Source organism: Harmonia axyridis, chromosome 7, assembly GCF_914767665.1.
Source record: "Harmonia axyridis chromosome 7, icHarAxyr1.1, whole genome shotgun sequence".
NCBI lineage: Eukaryota > Metazoa > Arthropoda > Insecta > Coleoptera > Coccinellidae > Harmonia > Harmonia axyridis.
Window position 1 is genome coordinate 36,586,628 of NC_059507.1, and position 17,962 is coordinate 36,604,589.

The window sequence follows — 17,962 nt, forward strand, 5'->3', positions numbered from 1 at the left end:
ACAATATTCTTCATCAAAAATATTTCTACTTATTTCAATCCTTTTGGTTATCCAATGCAGTTATTAAATATATAAGTACGTATGTGTGGATTGCACATATTAGTATTTTCGATTTTTTTCACCCTGGAGAGTTCAACAATTCTGCAAAATAAATGTAAATAGTTACCATACGAGATGTAATAATTTTGCTTGATGCTATTTTCCATTTTATGAAACAACTTTTTCTATACTATTGGATAAGTTCGAGATTTGTTAACACATGATCTACTAGATAAATTTCTATTTAGGCAAGTTCCAGGAATTTCGATATTACGAGATATAGAGTACAAAACGTTTGAAAAAAAAAACATATTTCATTCGGAGTTGAAGTTACTTTTCATGGCTCGCTTAAACACAAGCTCGCTATGAAAAGTGACACTTCTCCTCCTTATGAAATAATATACTATTGTAGTGTACCGCCGATTTTGAACTGTAAGAAATAGGAAAAGGAATCTTGAAACTTCAACTCTAATGGAGCGTTTTCAGGTACCTACATGTTTATTGATAAATGAATAGGTATCGTTTAATTTGAAAAGTACGTCCATGGGATATTGAATTTTGAAACGTCCTCTATAATCTATATTTTCAAATACGTTAATTAATTGTTTCCTCATCTCATCATTCACCCACTTTCGAAGATTAATAAAAAAAACTGTACACACTATGTAGAAACATTTAGTTCTTCAGCTACGCTGCTAGTGTACGATTTTTGGGAATTCCCTACTTGTCATCGTCCAACTAACTGAAAACTAATTTTTTCGATCCGGTTACCGTACGGTGGCGCCCTTTTCGGCGAATCGCCGTACCAACGAGGTAACGAAGAATATCGACCCCCGGAGCAAAGGATAACCGGATCGGGAGCACATATTGCCCTCTCGCTTTTAAGCATCGCATTGCTGTCGCGATATCTATACGCGAGACCTCGATGGCGCATCAAGGTTGCATCCTCATAGAAACCACCCCCTGGGGCTCATCTTTACCTGCTTGGCTGTCTGGCAGATACATTCGCTAATTTTTGACGATTGTTTAGGAGATTTTGCAGTATTCACGTCCATGTTTAAAATTGAGCAATTTATCACAGGAATTTGGACAGAATAAATGAATAATCAACTATGATTTTGCCAACGTTTCGGAATGTCTTGTTCCTTTTTCGAGGCTGAAAAGAAGGCATTTATTAATCATAAATATAAACATCGGACAACGTCGTCGCACGTTTTAAATCGATATGTATATATAAATATAAACATCAATCATTAGATTTCATACCTCATCATACAATTAATGAAACATATATTTAAAATAGTTGTCCTTAGTGAAGAATAAACAAACCGTTTCGACGTATGTCAGTCAATAGATTAAAAAAAAGGAACTGAATCGGAACTACAAATGTTGTGGTACAGTTGAAACGACTATTATTTCCACCATTACACAAAGTATACCTCTTAAAACTTATACCAACTATAGTTTCAAACATATTCGTCTATTTTTCTGATGGATACATCGAAATATTCTCATTTTTGGTTCTTGATGAACTATTAACCGACGCCCTTGGCTATCAACCAGTACATACACAATAAGACAACAGATATCATAAGAAAGTAATGCAGTAAGCTGAATTGTACCAAAAAAAAATTTTAGTATAGTACATCCAGAGTCACTTGGAGGAAGCTGAATATTTCGTTTGTATAAGGGTTGTCCAAGTTTTCTGAAATTCCTTTGGGGCCAGTGAATTTATTATCTGAAAATACTTTCAAATAAATCCCGGTATTTAGCTGATCGCGGTATCCACTTCAAAGGCACATCTATGGCCTAGCCTTTTATGGAGTAGTTCAAGTAACTTTGGATATAAAGGGTGTTTTCTTTAGAGCTATAGAACTTTAAATTGCAATAAAATAACGATGGATTATTCGATTGACATGAATTTTATTTATCCACAAGATAATCTTGTGGCATTACATTTGAAATATGCTTTCTGGCATATTACCGCCACGGCTGGCTAGGATGTAATCCATTCTGGACGTTAAATTTTCGATGACTTTTTCCAACATTTGTGGCCGTATATTGGCAATAACACGGCGAATGTTGTCTTCCAAATGGTCAAAGGTTTGTGGCTTATCCGCATAGACCAATGACTTTACATAGCCGCACAGAAAGTAGTCTAGCGGTGTTAAATCACAAGATCTTGAAGGCCAATTCGTAGGTCCAAAACGTGAAATTAGGCGGTCACCAAAGGTGTCTTTCAATAAATCGATTGTGGCACGAGTTGTGTCACATGTTGCGCCGTCTAAAGCCTAACAAAAGTAGCTGCACTCACAACGCAATATCTCACAAACTAATGGTCAGACTGCTGTCAAATTTTGAGACGTATCGTTTGAAGATTGGTAATGACTTAAAATCATGTGGATTTAATACTGGCACCGCCATATGTGCATCAGACAATTGGCCTAATAGTAACTTCAAATTTTGAGTTCGCATGGTCTCTCAAATTGAGTTGTCAATTTTTCCTAAGTTATCTCATCACAAATCAATATGGATCATTTCAAAAGTTCCATTCCTACTTTCTCATTTCAATTTTCCTTTCTTCCCATGGCTTCTCCTTCAATTCGTCTGTCAGCATTTCAAAGTCTCTGTTAAATTCAGTCAAAAGTTACCGCCCCCTACATGATGCTGTGATTTCCACGTCAACGACCATAAATTCCAAATCGGCGCCATCAACCAAACGCAGAATTCACGTCGAAAAAGGCCAATCAGTGAAATTACGACCCACATGACGTGTGAACGATCGATCTCTCTCCGTCTGTCAAAACGATGCTGGCATGGCAGCCTCAGCACCGTCATTGTAGAAACAAACAAATTACACGTGGATTCCCAGCATCTGGGCCTCTTGATGGGCAATCATATCATTAGTTTGCAGCCCGTGTTCCATGAGGGTGCTAATGAAGATTGCACTTAATGAATGTTCCAACTTTGGCTGTTGCTCGTTGATGAAAAAAGGTGTTTCAGAGATCGCCCAGTCATTTTCGTTATCGGTTATTGTAAGGTGTGAGTATCGAAAGAAATGCTGTGGCAGTGATTTGAAGATATGACCTTCCCTATCAACAATTAAACATTCATCATCATTTATATTAGTAAGAATAAAATGTATTTTTAGACAATAAATTCACTGGCCCCAAAGGAATTTCAGGAAACTTGGACAACCCTTGTAATGGGTATTTTTTTTCGAGGTATATAACTTTAAGTTGGCATTACTGTTCAAGATGGCGACCGATTTAAGAGCTGTTGAGTGATTTATTCTCAGTTTGGTTTGACAATTCATCATAAATAGACTCACGCCTGAACAACGCTTGCAAATAGTGCAATTTCATTTCGAAAATAATATGGTTCTGTGCGGAATACGTATCGCGCACTACGTCCATTTTAGCGATGAAGTGCACTTCTGGTTGAATGGCTACGTCAACAAACAAAACTGCCGCATTTGGAGTGAAGCTAATCCTCAAGCGTATGTCGAAACACCGTTACATCCAGAAAAACTGACTGTTTGGTGCGCTTTATGGGCTGGTGGAATCATTGGTCCGTACTTCTTCAAAAACGATGATGGCCAGAACGTTACAGTCAATGGTGATCGGTATAGAGCCATGATTACTAACTTTTTCATTCCTGAATTGAACAACCATGATGTCCAGGAGCTGTGGTTCCAACAAGACGGCGCAACATGTCACACAGCTCGTGCCACAATCGATTTATTGAAAGACACGTTTGGAGACCGCCGAATTTCACGGTTTGGACCTGTGAATTGGCCTCCAAGATCTTGTGATTTAACACCGCTAGACTACTTTCTGTGGGGCTATGTAAAGTCATTGGTCTATGCGGATAAGTCACAAACCCTTGACCATTTGGAAGACAACATTCGCCGTGTTATTATCGATATACGGCCACAAATGTTGGAAAAAGTCATCGAAAATTGGACGTCCAGATTGGACTACATCCGAGCCAGCCGTGGCGGTCATATGTCAGAAATCATATTTAAAATGTAATGCCACAAGATTATCTTGCGGATAAATAAAATTCATGTCAATCGAATAATCCATCGTTGTTTTATTGCAATTTAAAGTTCTATAGCTTTAAAAAAAACACCCTTTACTAACATAAAAATTCTTCCCATTGAACGTGCGTTATAATTTTATCAATCCAGAAAATTAGTTCCACCAATCGAGGTTGACAAACCTTGAAATTGATCCGGCCACGTGTTGGGGGACCTCTTAAATTTCCTTCTGGAAATATTCCGGTATCACGGTAGAGTAGGAGGGCATCTCATATCAGGAATCATACTTCCGGTATGCCGTCTCCTAAGGTTGATGATAGAGCTCCGGAATCCCCGGCATCTCAATCCAAAGAACAGATCGACATACCGCTGAGGATTCCGGTAAACAACGAGCCAGTTTAGGAATCCGCGCGACTTCTAATTGGAATCATCCGTCAAAAGAGCACCGAAATCCCCCCCTCAACGTCGCGCGATCGACAGCATAATGGAGCCTATTCAATTTTCACTTTTCTGTCCGTCTATAGCGGGATTGCATTTCCAGATTTGGAAGGAGGAAGAAGTCTTTTGGAAAATTCCGTTTGGTTTCATATTTTCAGAATGTCCGGAATTAAGTGGAGAAAATCAGGAAATAGTAAATTATTCGTCGGAAATAAGACCATAACTTCATACAAGGTCGCTTTTCCGCTTTTTTCATCCCCGTAACTTCAACGCCCTAACGGGAGTGAGCACAATCCCTTAATTTTGATTAGGGATGACCGATGTTGTGACAACTGACCCTAAAATTTCGCTACAAAATATCAATTTTGAATTAAATATGGTTTCTAGATGATAAAACTGTTCGATACCATCAGTCAGCAGTTTTTTCGTGTTTACCTGCGGCAAAACTTGACAGCTGTTTTCACCAAAATTTATAATATCTTTGATAACAATTAATTATGGTCTCATGAAATAATCTTGTCGAAGGGACCACTAAAATCTTCAATGTGAAAAAAATCGAAAAAACACAATGCAAAGTAATATTTTTCATCAAAATCCATCCATGCAGGTGCAAAAATCCTCGTCTTCGACTCGGATTCTTGTTGCCACCACTACTCATGATTTTTGTTGAAATTTTACTTAGCAACGTGTTTATTTTATTTTTTTTCGAAAAAATATAATGCTCTTATGATATGACTTACGAGAATATCATTCGTATGTGACATATTCCACTATTTTATCTGTTATTTCGTTATCGATGGAAATTTTGAAGCGAAATTTCAAGATCAGAATGTACTCGATAAGATCTTCAAAAAAAGATATCAAACCCTCATCTCTATTCAAAATCAAGGGGATGTGCTCACCCCTGATTGGGGGTTGAAGTTACGGGGATAAAAAAAGCGGAAAATTTATTTCCCCTTGAATCAGAAATTGAGTTCAAGCGATTTTCCACATTTTCATTTCAAAGCCTCACAATCGAGGTGTTAATTTTTCGTCGGACCACCTTGTATATTGAACACACAGCTTAAAATCATTATTTTTCAGTTATATCAGGATCTTGAAGGGAGTTCTCAAGATTTTCATCGATTTATTTTTTTAAGTTCAATTAGTCAAAAATTTTAAAGAGGAAACATTTAAAAAAAATGTTTTCAATAAAATGTTGAGGGTTTTGAGGGGGAAGTTCAATTATCTCCGAACCTCTTCCCTTTATTTTCCCTTTGTGGGAGGTACGGGTGTCAACATTGGAATTTCAAATAGGAACCCCTGTAATTATTATAGATTCGTATTCTATGGCAAAATATACGAAGTTTTGTAAGAACAATTTTTCATGAATTGTCACAGATGGCTCTGCAATCGAGTTTGAATTTTCCGTCTGAACGACCTTAACGTACCCGTTCCAATAACGGATGTTTTTTGCTGAACAGTTTGTTTTCAGTACATGTACTGTCACTGATCATTTAAAATTGTGCGTAATTATTTGTTTTTGGTTCAAAATACTTTCAATTAATAATGTATGTACTGAGGATGTATCAATTGAAGGTATATTATTTGGAATCAAGTAGAAATCTTCTGAATCCGATTATCTTCATTCACAGAACGTTTTCCATTGTTTCAACGAATAGTTGGATATCTTGAGACTGAAAATTCATGTGAAAGAATAATGAAATGGATAAATGAATGTCGTTTAGAGTAAAAATAAAATCTTGATTACAGAGGCATTTGTGATGATTCGTGAGAAATTGTTCGTACAAATCTTTGTAATTTTTGACGTAGACTATGAATCTGCAATGAAAAATAGGGGTTCCCATCAGAAATTCAGTTCAACCTCATATCTCCAACAAGGAAGAATAAAATAGAAGAGGTTCCAGTTTAAATGGACGTCCTCCTCAAACCATTAATTTTTTATTCGAAACATTTTTCCATAATACGTTTCCTTGTCAAGATTCTTGACTGATTCAATAAAAAAAATCATCCGGTATAGAGATAAATTAATCAAACTTGTATACATCCTAGATTTTCGGGTCTTGATGAAATGAGATTCAAGGAAAAACTTTAAATTTTTTTCAGTCAGCCTTCAAATGAAAAAAAAGCCTTTTCGCCATTGAATTCACGCAGGGTGGCCCAAAGAAAACAATCAGATCAAATATTTTCATAAGTATGAGTTTCCCCAGAGGGAACCTTCTTGTGATCACAAATTCATGGATGTGCTATAATCCCCTTACGCAAAGTGGCAAACCATTGATAATCTCAAATAACAAATAAAAATAGACTGTCTCGGTATTTTCGGGATAAACTTATTTTGCCGGAAATGTTCGGCTGTACAATTTTATGTGGCTACTTGAATAAACTCTTCGTCCTCTTTCTTTGACATGTGACATGATATTTCCTTGTTTCTGAAATACCGGGGGTAAAGTCAATTTTTTTGGACTATTATTTCAAAGCAAATTTTTTTTTCGGATTAATTTAAACTCTGAATTATACAAAAAAGTTACTTGCGTTTGATTCATGTACCTCAATCGGTTTGCTTCTAAAAAGTTCTATAAATTTTTATTTTATAAAAAAATTGTATTCGTCCATACAACCGAAATATTTGGAATGGTCGTAAAAGTGAGTGTGTGCATGAGAAATCCCGATTTCAATTCTTAATTTCAAAAAAATATTCATCGTTCAGAATTTCGAAGAGAAATAGGAGAAGATGCAAAAGTGATAAAAAATAATACACAAGTTATTTTTGGGAGAGCGCGCCTTGAAGTGTTTTGAAGTTTGAAATGGGCATTTTGAATATTCACTTCGAAGTTTATTGTTTTTGTTTTTTGATTTGTTATTATTACAAGCTTAGAGGTTGAAATTTTTTATGAAATTGAATTGCATTGAACATTTCAGGAGCGAATAACTCAATAACTGGTCACACTGCATAAATCAAACAAGAGTAACTCACTTTGATTTACCAAACACAATCGAGTGTAACTAGAGCCCTCTAGCAGCGATGCTCAATAAGATTCCAAATTTGAGAATTATGAAACGTAAAATTTTCATTCTTTGAATATAAATTTGAAAAAAAATCAAAATCCATATTCAAAATTTGAACACACGGTATATCGAAAATCAGTCATAGTTACGGCAGAGGCAGAATCATCATATTTTGAGATCTGGAATCTACGATTCAGAGATTGGACATTCTTAGTGAATCACTTTTCATAACATTAAAATAATATTTTGGCGGATAAAGAACACGAAGTTGGCGTTTCTCGGAATCCGGACCATAGAAGGTCGAATAATAGCAAACAATCCCGGCGTCTGGATGCTCTGTGCACGTATCAGGTCAGGTCTCAGAGGTGCGCGTAGCTTGGCGAAGAAGCGCCCAAGCATCTCATCAGAGATCGCTGAAGGGTGACTTTATAGGTATTTTGTCGCCCTAAGTGAGTTTCCCGAACCCTCGGGGAGCCTTAGAGCCGGTATTGCTCCGACTCTGGGCCAGATATTGCAACTGGTGTTATTGCTTTATCCGCGGCTTACGTCGAAAATCACTCCGCTGCCTTCTACCGGAGATATATATTGCTAAAGTTTATTCTATTACTTTGTTTGCTCCCAGGGATATACCGGGATATTTTTCGTTGGCTGGGCGGCGGTTCTAGTTGCTAAGGAGACAAAGGTATTTCCACTTACCACGGCGATTTGTATAGATATGTTTATGACAGTGAGGTATTATCGAATTTTTTTGCTATTTTTACTGAGAATATATAGTCCGGGAGCCAGGTGCAAATTTGGTTGATTATTTCCTCTCGAGAGATACTTGGTGAGATGCATCAGATAATAGTAATAAAAAGCCTCGTGAACGTCAGCTAAAACTCGGTTGGGGGGGAGAGCGGCGGCAGCCCCCCAAACACGAAGAAAAAAAATACATTCAGTCATTTCCTCCCAACTGAAAATTTGTCAAATTGTAGCTAACCCAATATCTAGACGAAAAAATACAATCAGCTGGCTATAACATGGTGGATTATACGTCAGCTGGTGCCTCAAACATTAAAAAAAAATTATATTTTCAATAACAGCTCTGACAGCGACTCTGATACTGAATCAGAGAGTGGAAGTAACTAAATATTATTGTGCAACATGTGGAGAAAGTCCTTTTCTCGCCAGTGTGGCACTATCTGATTCATTATCAGAGTCGCTGTCAGAGCTGTCATTAAAAATTTTTTTTTTCATGTTTGAGGCACCAGCTGACGTATAATCCACCATGCTATAGCCAGCTGATTGTATTTTTTCGTCTAGATATTGGGTTAGCTACAATTTGACAAATTTTCAGTTGGGAGGAAATGACTGAATTTTTTTTTTCTTCGTGTTTGGGATGCGTGGGATTGTCCATACCCTTATTCTTCGAGAATCTGAAAATCGTCCATATCTGGAAAAGGACACTACGCCAATGATCGTTCCAATTGATATGTTGTCCTGCCCATTCCAGTCTTTGACGCTTATGGTCACGTGTGAATGGAACTCTTCTGAATGGACGTCTTAAACCTAGATTCACCTCTCTCAAACGTCGTCTGATAGTTTCGATGGAAACTTGGACCCCATCTGCATTTTGAAGAGTATTCCGTAGATGTAGGGTTTCTTCTCCCGTGACGGTGATGGAACGATCCTGAGCAGGTGTTGTTTTTCGTCGCCCACCAAGCCTTGGTCTTTCCAACACGGAACCTGTCTCCCTGAACCTATTCCAAAGTCGAGATATCACACTTTGGCTGACTTGGAGCCTTTCCGCTACAACAACCAGAGTTGGGCCACTCTGTAGCATTTCGATAGCCCTATTAGCTTCAGCGTTTGTTAATTTTCATCTAGGCATTTTCAGAAAACTCGTTTCAAATCGAAGCCGTTGATAAAATGACTCCATTTTAAAATAAGAACATTTATGAAGCATTTATGCAAAGAAACAAACTTCAGAAAAAAGGCGACCAGATTGACGAAATGTCTCATACTGATTTTTATTTGATCGATTCAAATTGTTATTGAGTTTTAAATGATTTTACCTCGAAGATTACATACTTTTCAAAACGATTAGATACGATATCCCTAACTCTTGTGGAGCAGTATATTTCACTGTTCATGTAATATTCGAAAAGAAAACCTCCATATACTTTAATTCCTGCTCGCCCCACTCCCTCTCCAGAATCCAGGCTACTCTTCCGACGTTTCGGAAATGAAAATACCGATCTCTCAGATCATCAAGGAGGGCGTATCTCTTGACTCCGTCCGTTCCGAGTAGGCCGAGAAGAATAAAATAAATGAGAACCTAAAAACTTCCCAACTCAATTACTGACAGTTATTAGATTAGAACGGCACCTCCTTTATGAAAAAGTTTACGTCTTCGTCGTCCTTCCTTTTCGGTCGAGTCGAATATTTTTTCGACCGAGTCTCGGGTCGGGCGTTCCCCAGGGACCACACCTCGTCCCCTCGTCATTAAAGTTGTAATGTGCGCGCGGCATATTCAATTTGCGACTCGGTCTGGAGATTTCGCCACTGACCTTTCACACCCGATCCGCACAACAAAAAACTTCGTTTTTCACGTTCGAATTAATTCTCGCAGATTTATTTTGGTGTGAGCGCTGAATTATGGACCGAGCACTGCGAAAGAGATGACTAAAAAGTTACGCTTTTTGTCCGTCTCTTGACTAACATCCGCAGGACTTGAGGCAATTACTCCAGGAAATATGGCCTGAATTAGGAGGTTTTATCCTGCAGGCTGAACGACCGCATTTCTCTTATTTCAGTACTGACGATTCTACTTCCGTTATACAGGGTTGGGCAGAATGCGGTTCCAGATACTGAGTTAAAAGGTGGGGCATGTATAGAGTGTATTTTTTTCGAGGTATATAATTTTAAGTTGTCATTACTGTTCAAGATGGCGACCGATTTAATAGCTGTCAAGTGATTTATTCTCAGTTTGGTTTGGCAATTCATCATGAATAGACTCATGCCTGAACAACGCTTGCAAATAGTGCAATTTCATTTCGAAAATAATAGTTCTGTGCGGAATACGTATCGCGCACTACGTTCATTTTATTTTGTTTAGCGATGAAGCGCACTTCTGGTTGAATAGCTACGTCAACAAACAAAACTGCCGCATTTGGACTGAAGCTAATCCTCAAGTGTATGTCGAAACACCGTTACATCCAGAAAAACTGAATGTTTGGTGTGCTTTATGGGCTGGTGGAATCATTGGTCCGTACTTCTTCAGAAACGATGATGGCCAGAACGTTACAGTCAATGGTGATCGGTATAGAGCCATGATTACTTACTTTTTTATTCCTGAATTGATCAACCATGATGTCCAGGAGCTGTGGTTCGAACAAGACGGCGCAACATGTCACACAGCTCGTGCCACAATCGATTTATTGAAAGACACGTTTGTTGACCGCCTAATTTCACGTTTTGGTCCTGTGAATTTGCCTCCAAGATCTTATGATTCAACACCGCTAGACTACTTTCTGTGGGGCTATGTATGCTTATCTATGCGGATAAGCCACAAACCCTTGACCATTTGGAAGACAACATTCGCCGTGTTATTGCCGATATACGGCCACAAATGTTGAAAAAAGTCATCGAAAATTGGACGTCCAGATTGGACTACATCCGAGCCATCGGTGGCGGTCATATGCCAGAAATCATATTTAAAATGTAATGCCACAAGATTATCTTGCGAAATTCATGTCAATCGAATAATCCATCGTTGTTTTATTGCAATTTAAAGTTTTATAGCTCTGAAAAAAACACTCTTTATATGAACACAATCATCATGAACATACTTTCAGTAGGCCAAGGATTTGTTTTGGAGACTTTTTTTTTATATTTGTTATAATTTGAATCCAGAATATTTGCACAAGCAAGAAATTGCTGCATCAACTACGTATAAGAGAATTTGCTCTAATTTTTCACATGTTGTAGAACTCGTGATGCTGTTCGTTTGAACAGCATCACGAGTACTTGAATGGCTGACTTTAGAGCGGAGTTGCAATGAAGACAAACGTCTTCATTGCAACTCCGCTCTAAAGTCAGCCATTCAAGTTATATAGGGTGCTAAATATAATTTTTCCAAAATTTCAAAGGTCCATTGATAAGAAATTTTTTAATATTAAACCAACTAGAGTATGCATCGTACAGAAGGCTCATTCTACCACACGTTCTTTCAAAAACTCGCCACTTCGTGGAAGAATATGAATGCCTTCTGCACTTGTATTATAAATAACTATTCCACAGTATGAGCAATACATAGTTTTGAAATTGAGTAAGCTATGAAGAATACGCTACTTTCCATAGCAGTTGTAGGAAAAAATTTTTGTCGCTAACATTCCCTTTAAAACGAATGATACCTAGATCTATGAGGGGTGCCAACTGATAAAATGGATTATGATGATCTTTTATCTATGATTTCCTCTTGACTGAAGAGTTGAGAAGTTTTGCAGGGAATCACCCGAAAATTGAGATGAATTTTTTAAAATGCTGGTTTAATGGAATAAAACATTACATCAATTAAGAAAATCAGAACATTCATTATCAGAAATAGCAAGTCATCATCATTAGTTCGTTATCCTTCATTTCCTGGAGAGTTTGATACCTTCAGCTTCCAATTCGGCTTTGTACTTCATCCTGTAGACACCTTCAGGGTCGAATTTATCCTCGAGTTTCTTGTACATGTCTGGTTTTTTCTCCAACAGGAAATTCACTACTTTCTTGGACATCCCCTTCTGCTTATCGGTACATTTGGAACATCCTGTCTTCAGGGCGTCTGGCATGTTCACTGAGAAAAAAATGACTCTTTTAGTTCAATGATATTTCATACAATTTACAATCAGTTTTACTGAATGATTATAAATGTTCATCAGCAATTCAAGATGTGAGTCTTGTTTAGAGTCATTTGAGTATTTTTTAAATCTTTTTATTAATGGAAAATATCTGAAAATGTTTATTATTCATTCGATACTATATCGATTGTTCAAATTTTGAACGGATACTTCATTGATATAATGCTTACACTTCTCTATTGAAAAACTGATTTCTTTGAATATTTGTAAATGAATTGATATATTGATTATTTTCTCTTACTTCTCAGCTCTTTTCCATCAGGAGTGCATGCTTCTCCAGTCATGATACAGTTGTAATAGTTATTCAACAATCTTTCACTTTTCAGAATTTCGTCAACATCAACATTATCATATTTGCTAGTGTATTTTTCATCGGGCCGACACAGAACGAAACCGAAAAGAGCGATGAAACAAATAACGAAAACGTTGTTCATTTTCAACTGTTTGATGTAAAAGACTACGATTCGAACTGATTCTAATGAAAATCAACGAAATATTTATAGGTATTTTTGGAGGTCGTGTATGGATTCACACGAAATATGGATGTATAAAAAACTAATTGAGATACGTTTATTAATTATTCATCAAAAACAATGAAACTTTCCTCGACGAATACTATATGGTTCTGGATTTTTTTTTGTCTTTATGGAAATGAGGTAGATGTTAACAATGTCGATGTGCTTTCAATGTTCTGAAATTATTGCTGGGTGGAGTAAGGTTCAGATTGATTGTGAAATATGAGTAAATATTGACTTTGTCACATTTTGCGAGGAGCTTGTATCATGTATATTTTCTTGATCATTCGAGAATTCCTAGATTCCGATAATTAATACACTGCACTGCGGTATATCTTTCTTCATTACAAAATTTTCTATGGACATATAATCACAAGTGCTTCATAATTAAGCAACTTTCTTGAGTTACAAAAAGAATTATGATCAAAATATCGATGCATATATACTCTGCGATAAAAAATATTATTTGTATTCAGCATATGCGTGACAATGATTTTCTTCAATTTTATGATGATACCTCGGTATATATTCAACACCAGAATCATGACGATTCACAGTGGTTACGTATAGTGACATAATTTTTTAGGACAACTAAATGTATAGCTTACGGGGGTGAAAAGATCGAAAAGGTAAGGAGCCGCTGTTCTAGCTAAAGAAGACAATCCAGAAAGAATGGCAGCATTCGCGAAATAATCGGCGCCAGCCCTTGAACTTCCACCCTTCTTCCGGCAGCAATTCATCCGCGCATCAATTAAATACAGACCGGAACCTGGTAGGGAATTTAACGACGACAAGTTGTAGAACGCGAAGTAAGGAGCTCCCTAGCTGTAGAGCGTCTGTAATGTAACCGACCGACCCTTCAACATTGGCGTAGACAAAGGTGGCAAGGGCCAACTATTCCCTTCAAAAATGGTGGAAATTTTGCAGTTACAGCGAGTAGAACTAAAGCACTTTTGGGTCGTCGTGAAACGCCAGTAAAATTGGTAGACAATTTTGAGCTGTTATCTGAAGAATATTGGAGCTGTAACCTGTAGTATTGACGAAGACCCAGGCTTGTCTATTCCCCGTTGATCTTCAGAATTAGGCATTCCAAGCCTTCATGCTTTTGAAGTTGACACACGAACTCGAGCCGGTAGATAACCAGGAACGTTGTATCTTCGGTGATTGGGTCCATGAAATGCATTAAAATGATCCGGATTCTCATCTAAAAACCATCTTCAGTGATCAGATTTTGTTATTTAAGAACTTTTGACTTTTGTAATAGAAATATAAGGTCTATAACAATGTTTCTCAATCAATTGAAGATGGTACTTGTGAAATTATCGAGGACATTTAGCCGCAAATGTGCAAATTGGTCATAAAAATTATATGGTGCTGTAACTGCAGCCGTGTTTTTGTTTGAGATATATTAAACATGCTTCAGTATTATGATGTCCAAAGGATGAAGAGGAAAACCACGTTGTGTGTCTTTTTCATGATCCATTATTAAAATATTTTGCTGCAATGTGCTCCCTAGCCCCTCCAAACAAAAACAAAAAATTCCTGGCTACGCCAATGGCCGTGGAGTAACTAGTGACCGCAGATTCGGCCGTAATCACCGCGGATCACCATGGAAACGGGCTTAACGTCTCACCTGGCCACCCCACGCTTCCGCTTCCGACGAGTACTTCATAACCTCATTCATTATGCATCATTTCATGTTGAAGTAACCTTTTTATAAATCCCCTCTAATTGTCCGACAGGCGTAGTAGTTTACTAGATCCCATCAATTTTGCATATTCCTCGTTTATTATTCAGTCGACGACCTCACCGGATGCCCGGTCGAATGGACGGAACATCCATTGCTAGTTTTGGAAAGATGTTGGATCGGGGGAGAAGGATAAATAGAGGGGGTGTACAAAGGATTGAGGTTGGGATCAGAGTTGGAAACGGATAAATGGTCATTGTTGTAAGTGAATATGCTCTATGGCGTCAATTTTCTTCTATGTCCTCGACGAAGAACTTCTATGATCAACATGCATGAATTCAAATATCAAAATTATGACATCGTTGTACAAAATCTGCACTATTTGATATATATTTCTGATGTATATTTTTTTGTGTCTTAAAATACAATTCCACGCGATAAAATATCAGAATCAACCAGAAGAAAAATAAATTATCCAAAACTGTACAAATTTAGAAAAGGGATAATGAATTGAATCATTTTACCAACATAAAGACGGAGGAACGTTCCGGAATTTTTGTATTTTTCAATACAATTATTCCTCATCAGTGTCTGATAAACACTTACTTAATTTACCAACCTTAAATTTGTATAATTATTTCACGATCTTGCATTTCAGGAACTCGAAGACATTCTGAAAAAAACTGTTGATCTAGAACGGATTCAGAGGAAACAATTTCATAGATCTTCTTTGCTCTTACCCTTCTGTGAAATGAGTATACCAAATTAGCATTTATGATTGAAATAATAATTCAAGAGATTTAAAAGTCATTTTTTGGTTGTTGTTGTAAATTATTGATACACGAATTCGTTATAATACTCCTCCCAATATCAATTCTTTGAATTGATCCAACATGAAACATGAAAATTAAGAATGACCTATGGAAACCAATGTAGGGTAAAAAAAAAAGTGCATAAAAAAAGAGACAAACTGCAATGAAACTGTGCCGACATAAGTTGAAGAAATATGGTACTTTTGTGATAAAGGTTTTTCCAATACGAAGTTCCATTTTGATAATGAAACCAAGAGGTATATTTTAAAAGAAACCAATTTATATTTAATTCATCATATAGAGCAAGCTATGTCATTAGCGATATTATCCAAAAGCCGTCATGAGTACGGTTGCAGCAGTTTATACTTTTCATGAAATTTTCCATGACAATTTTCCACATTTGTGGCTTTTGTCCTCGATGACTTCAGAAGGCTGAAGGTATCGAATCACAGGAACTCGATGGCTAATTGATAACCTCTTCAAGAAATTTCTTGAAAAAATTGCGATTATTTTGTTGCTTTCGTGTAACCTAGCACCATCTCATTAAAATAAACGTCGCCCAGATCAATATCTTCCAATTTCGGCCATAAAAAGTCATCGAACATAGCTTGGTAACACAATCCATTCACTGTAACAGTTACACTACACTCATTTTCGAATGAGCAAGGTCCGATTGCACCGCCAGCCCAAAAACCACACCAAGCAGTGACACGTTGGAGATGCGAAGACTTTTCAACAATCATTCTTGAATTTTGTTGACAATTCTTTTCATTAACGTAGCCTCTGAGATGAAAATGAGCCTCTTCACTGAAGATGATTTTTCCCGGATCATTTTGATGCATTAAGAACTCAATCATCTAAGATACGACGTTATACTAGTGATTGACCGACTTAACTTCTTAACTTTAAAAGCGTTAGGATCTAAGCATTCATAAAACATATTTAATGTAGTTTGTGGAATTCCTAATTCCCAAGACCAATGCGAATGCAACACTTTGTATCATTTTGAACATTTTGAAATTTTCTGTTGTTGACTCATTTCATGGCAATATTGACGATGAATTCTCAAATTATTCTATCATTGATCAAACTAAATGAGATAATCTGGAAAATTGAGAATAAGCCTTAGATCTTCCAACATAAAAAGATGCTGTAATCCCAAACAAAATTAAACACTCCTTTTTGCGCCTTTACATCCGTTTTCCAATTTGATACGAACTCCATGATGGTTCTTCTCTCGGTAAATATTAGTCAGAAATCTGCATACGTTAATTTTCATCCCCTTATCGTCGCCTGTTTCGCTATTCAACGAAATTAATATCAGAATCCATTCAAGTCGGGCAATTAGTCATGATCCATGTTTACTTACCGGATAATAAATTCAGGAGATGTAGTTCCTAGTGTTAGTTAGTCTATATATCTCCTCTCATTTCACCGCAGGACCATTTATCATACGCAGAATTATGTACCTGAACAAGAGACCGGTCTAGGGTTAGGGAGAGAGGGTTTTCTTGCCTCCCCGAACGGAAGGAAATATCGTCAACGACACACAATTGAACATCGGGACTGCTGGTTTTCCCTACTATGGAGACGTGACATGGCTGTAGGGTCTGTGAGTGAATAAGCTGTAACTGGAAGGGTACAGCAAGACTGCAAGAATGATGAAATTGTGGAAACAATGAATTTTTGCACGTTTGTGTAAACGGTGAAGGGATCAAAAACTAAATATTGTCCTGCCGAGATGTTGAAACACCTCATCATTAATCTCTGAAAGCATTATATTATCCCTATCAATTGCAATGCACTCCTTCAGTTCGTGCACTCCTTAACATTTTCAAAATATTCCTTGCTTGATTTTCCTCAAGTTGGTTTTGATCATTTCATCGAATTTATTCATTTCTTTCTTGTTTCATTCCTAGTAGTGTATTATTATTCTTCATCTATTAGCATTTGGTTAATGAACTCACACTTTTTCAGCTCACAACAACCCTTCAGTTCTCTTACCCATGGCTCAAAATTGACTGATATATTGTATTACACCCATAAACTATTTTTAAAAACATTTTTTAAGCTCAATGCTGGAAGGTCAGTGGTTAATTTTCGTTCAGTTATAAAAACCATTGAAGTAAAGTACCATAAGAATGTGAGATTTTGACCTTTGGCAGAAAACATAAATAAAAGCTAGAGATGCAGATGTATGAATGTTGAAAATGCTTACACATTCATCAGGCATACAGAAAGATAAGTTTAATACAGTGGAAAGCAAGAAATTCTGAAATGGATTGAAACAAGACAAATTAGATTCGTAGTCTTTATGTCTTGTGAACATATACTTCTATATGACGTGTGCTTGCTCAAGAGTATGTTAATAGTTATTTCAAATACACTTGCAGAAGACATTGATATTTCACTCTTCCACGAGCTCAAAATCAAACACGAGCCACGAAGTGATGCGTTTTTAAATGAACTAGTGTTATTATTATTATTTGAACTGAGGTCGTTTTGGTTCGGTAAGCCTTCCGGGAACTGCGACC

At 37.0% G+C, this 17,962-nt stretch overlaps 2 protein-coding genes across 3 annotated transcripts in view; one reads left to right on the top strand and one right to left on the bottom strand.

Annotated features, from left to right (window-relative positions):
* The window catches only part of LOC123685226 (teneurin-a), a 556,414-nt gene that overhangs the window by 285,928 nt on the left and 252,524 nt on the right, over positions 1-17,962 (top strand). The window lies entirely within an intron of this gene.
* LOC123685227 (ejaculatory bulb-specific protein 3-like) lies at positions 12,037-12,895 on the bottom strand. The gene is made up of 2 exons (XM_045624850.1): positions 12,656-12,895; positions 12,037-12,350 (listed from the first exon to the last, which is right to left on the bottom strand). Exons 1-2 carry the CDS (start codon positions 12,846-12,848, stop codon positions 12,145-12,147), a joined length of 399 nt encoding a protein of 132 aa, XP_045480806.1. The 5' UTR covers positions 12,849-12,895; the 3' UTR covers positions 12,037-12,144.

Coding starts and splice junctions, on each gene's coding strand:
- LOC123685227 (XM_045624850.1), bottom strand. CDS start 12,848: ATGAACAACGTTTTCGTTATTTGTTTCATCGCTCTTTTCGGTTTCGTT. Junction 12,351..12,655: donor TGATGGAAAAGAGCTGAGAA/GTAAGAGAAAAT, acceptor TTTTTTTCTCAG/TGAACATGCCAGACGCCCTG.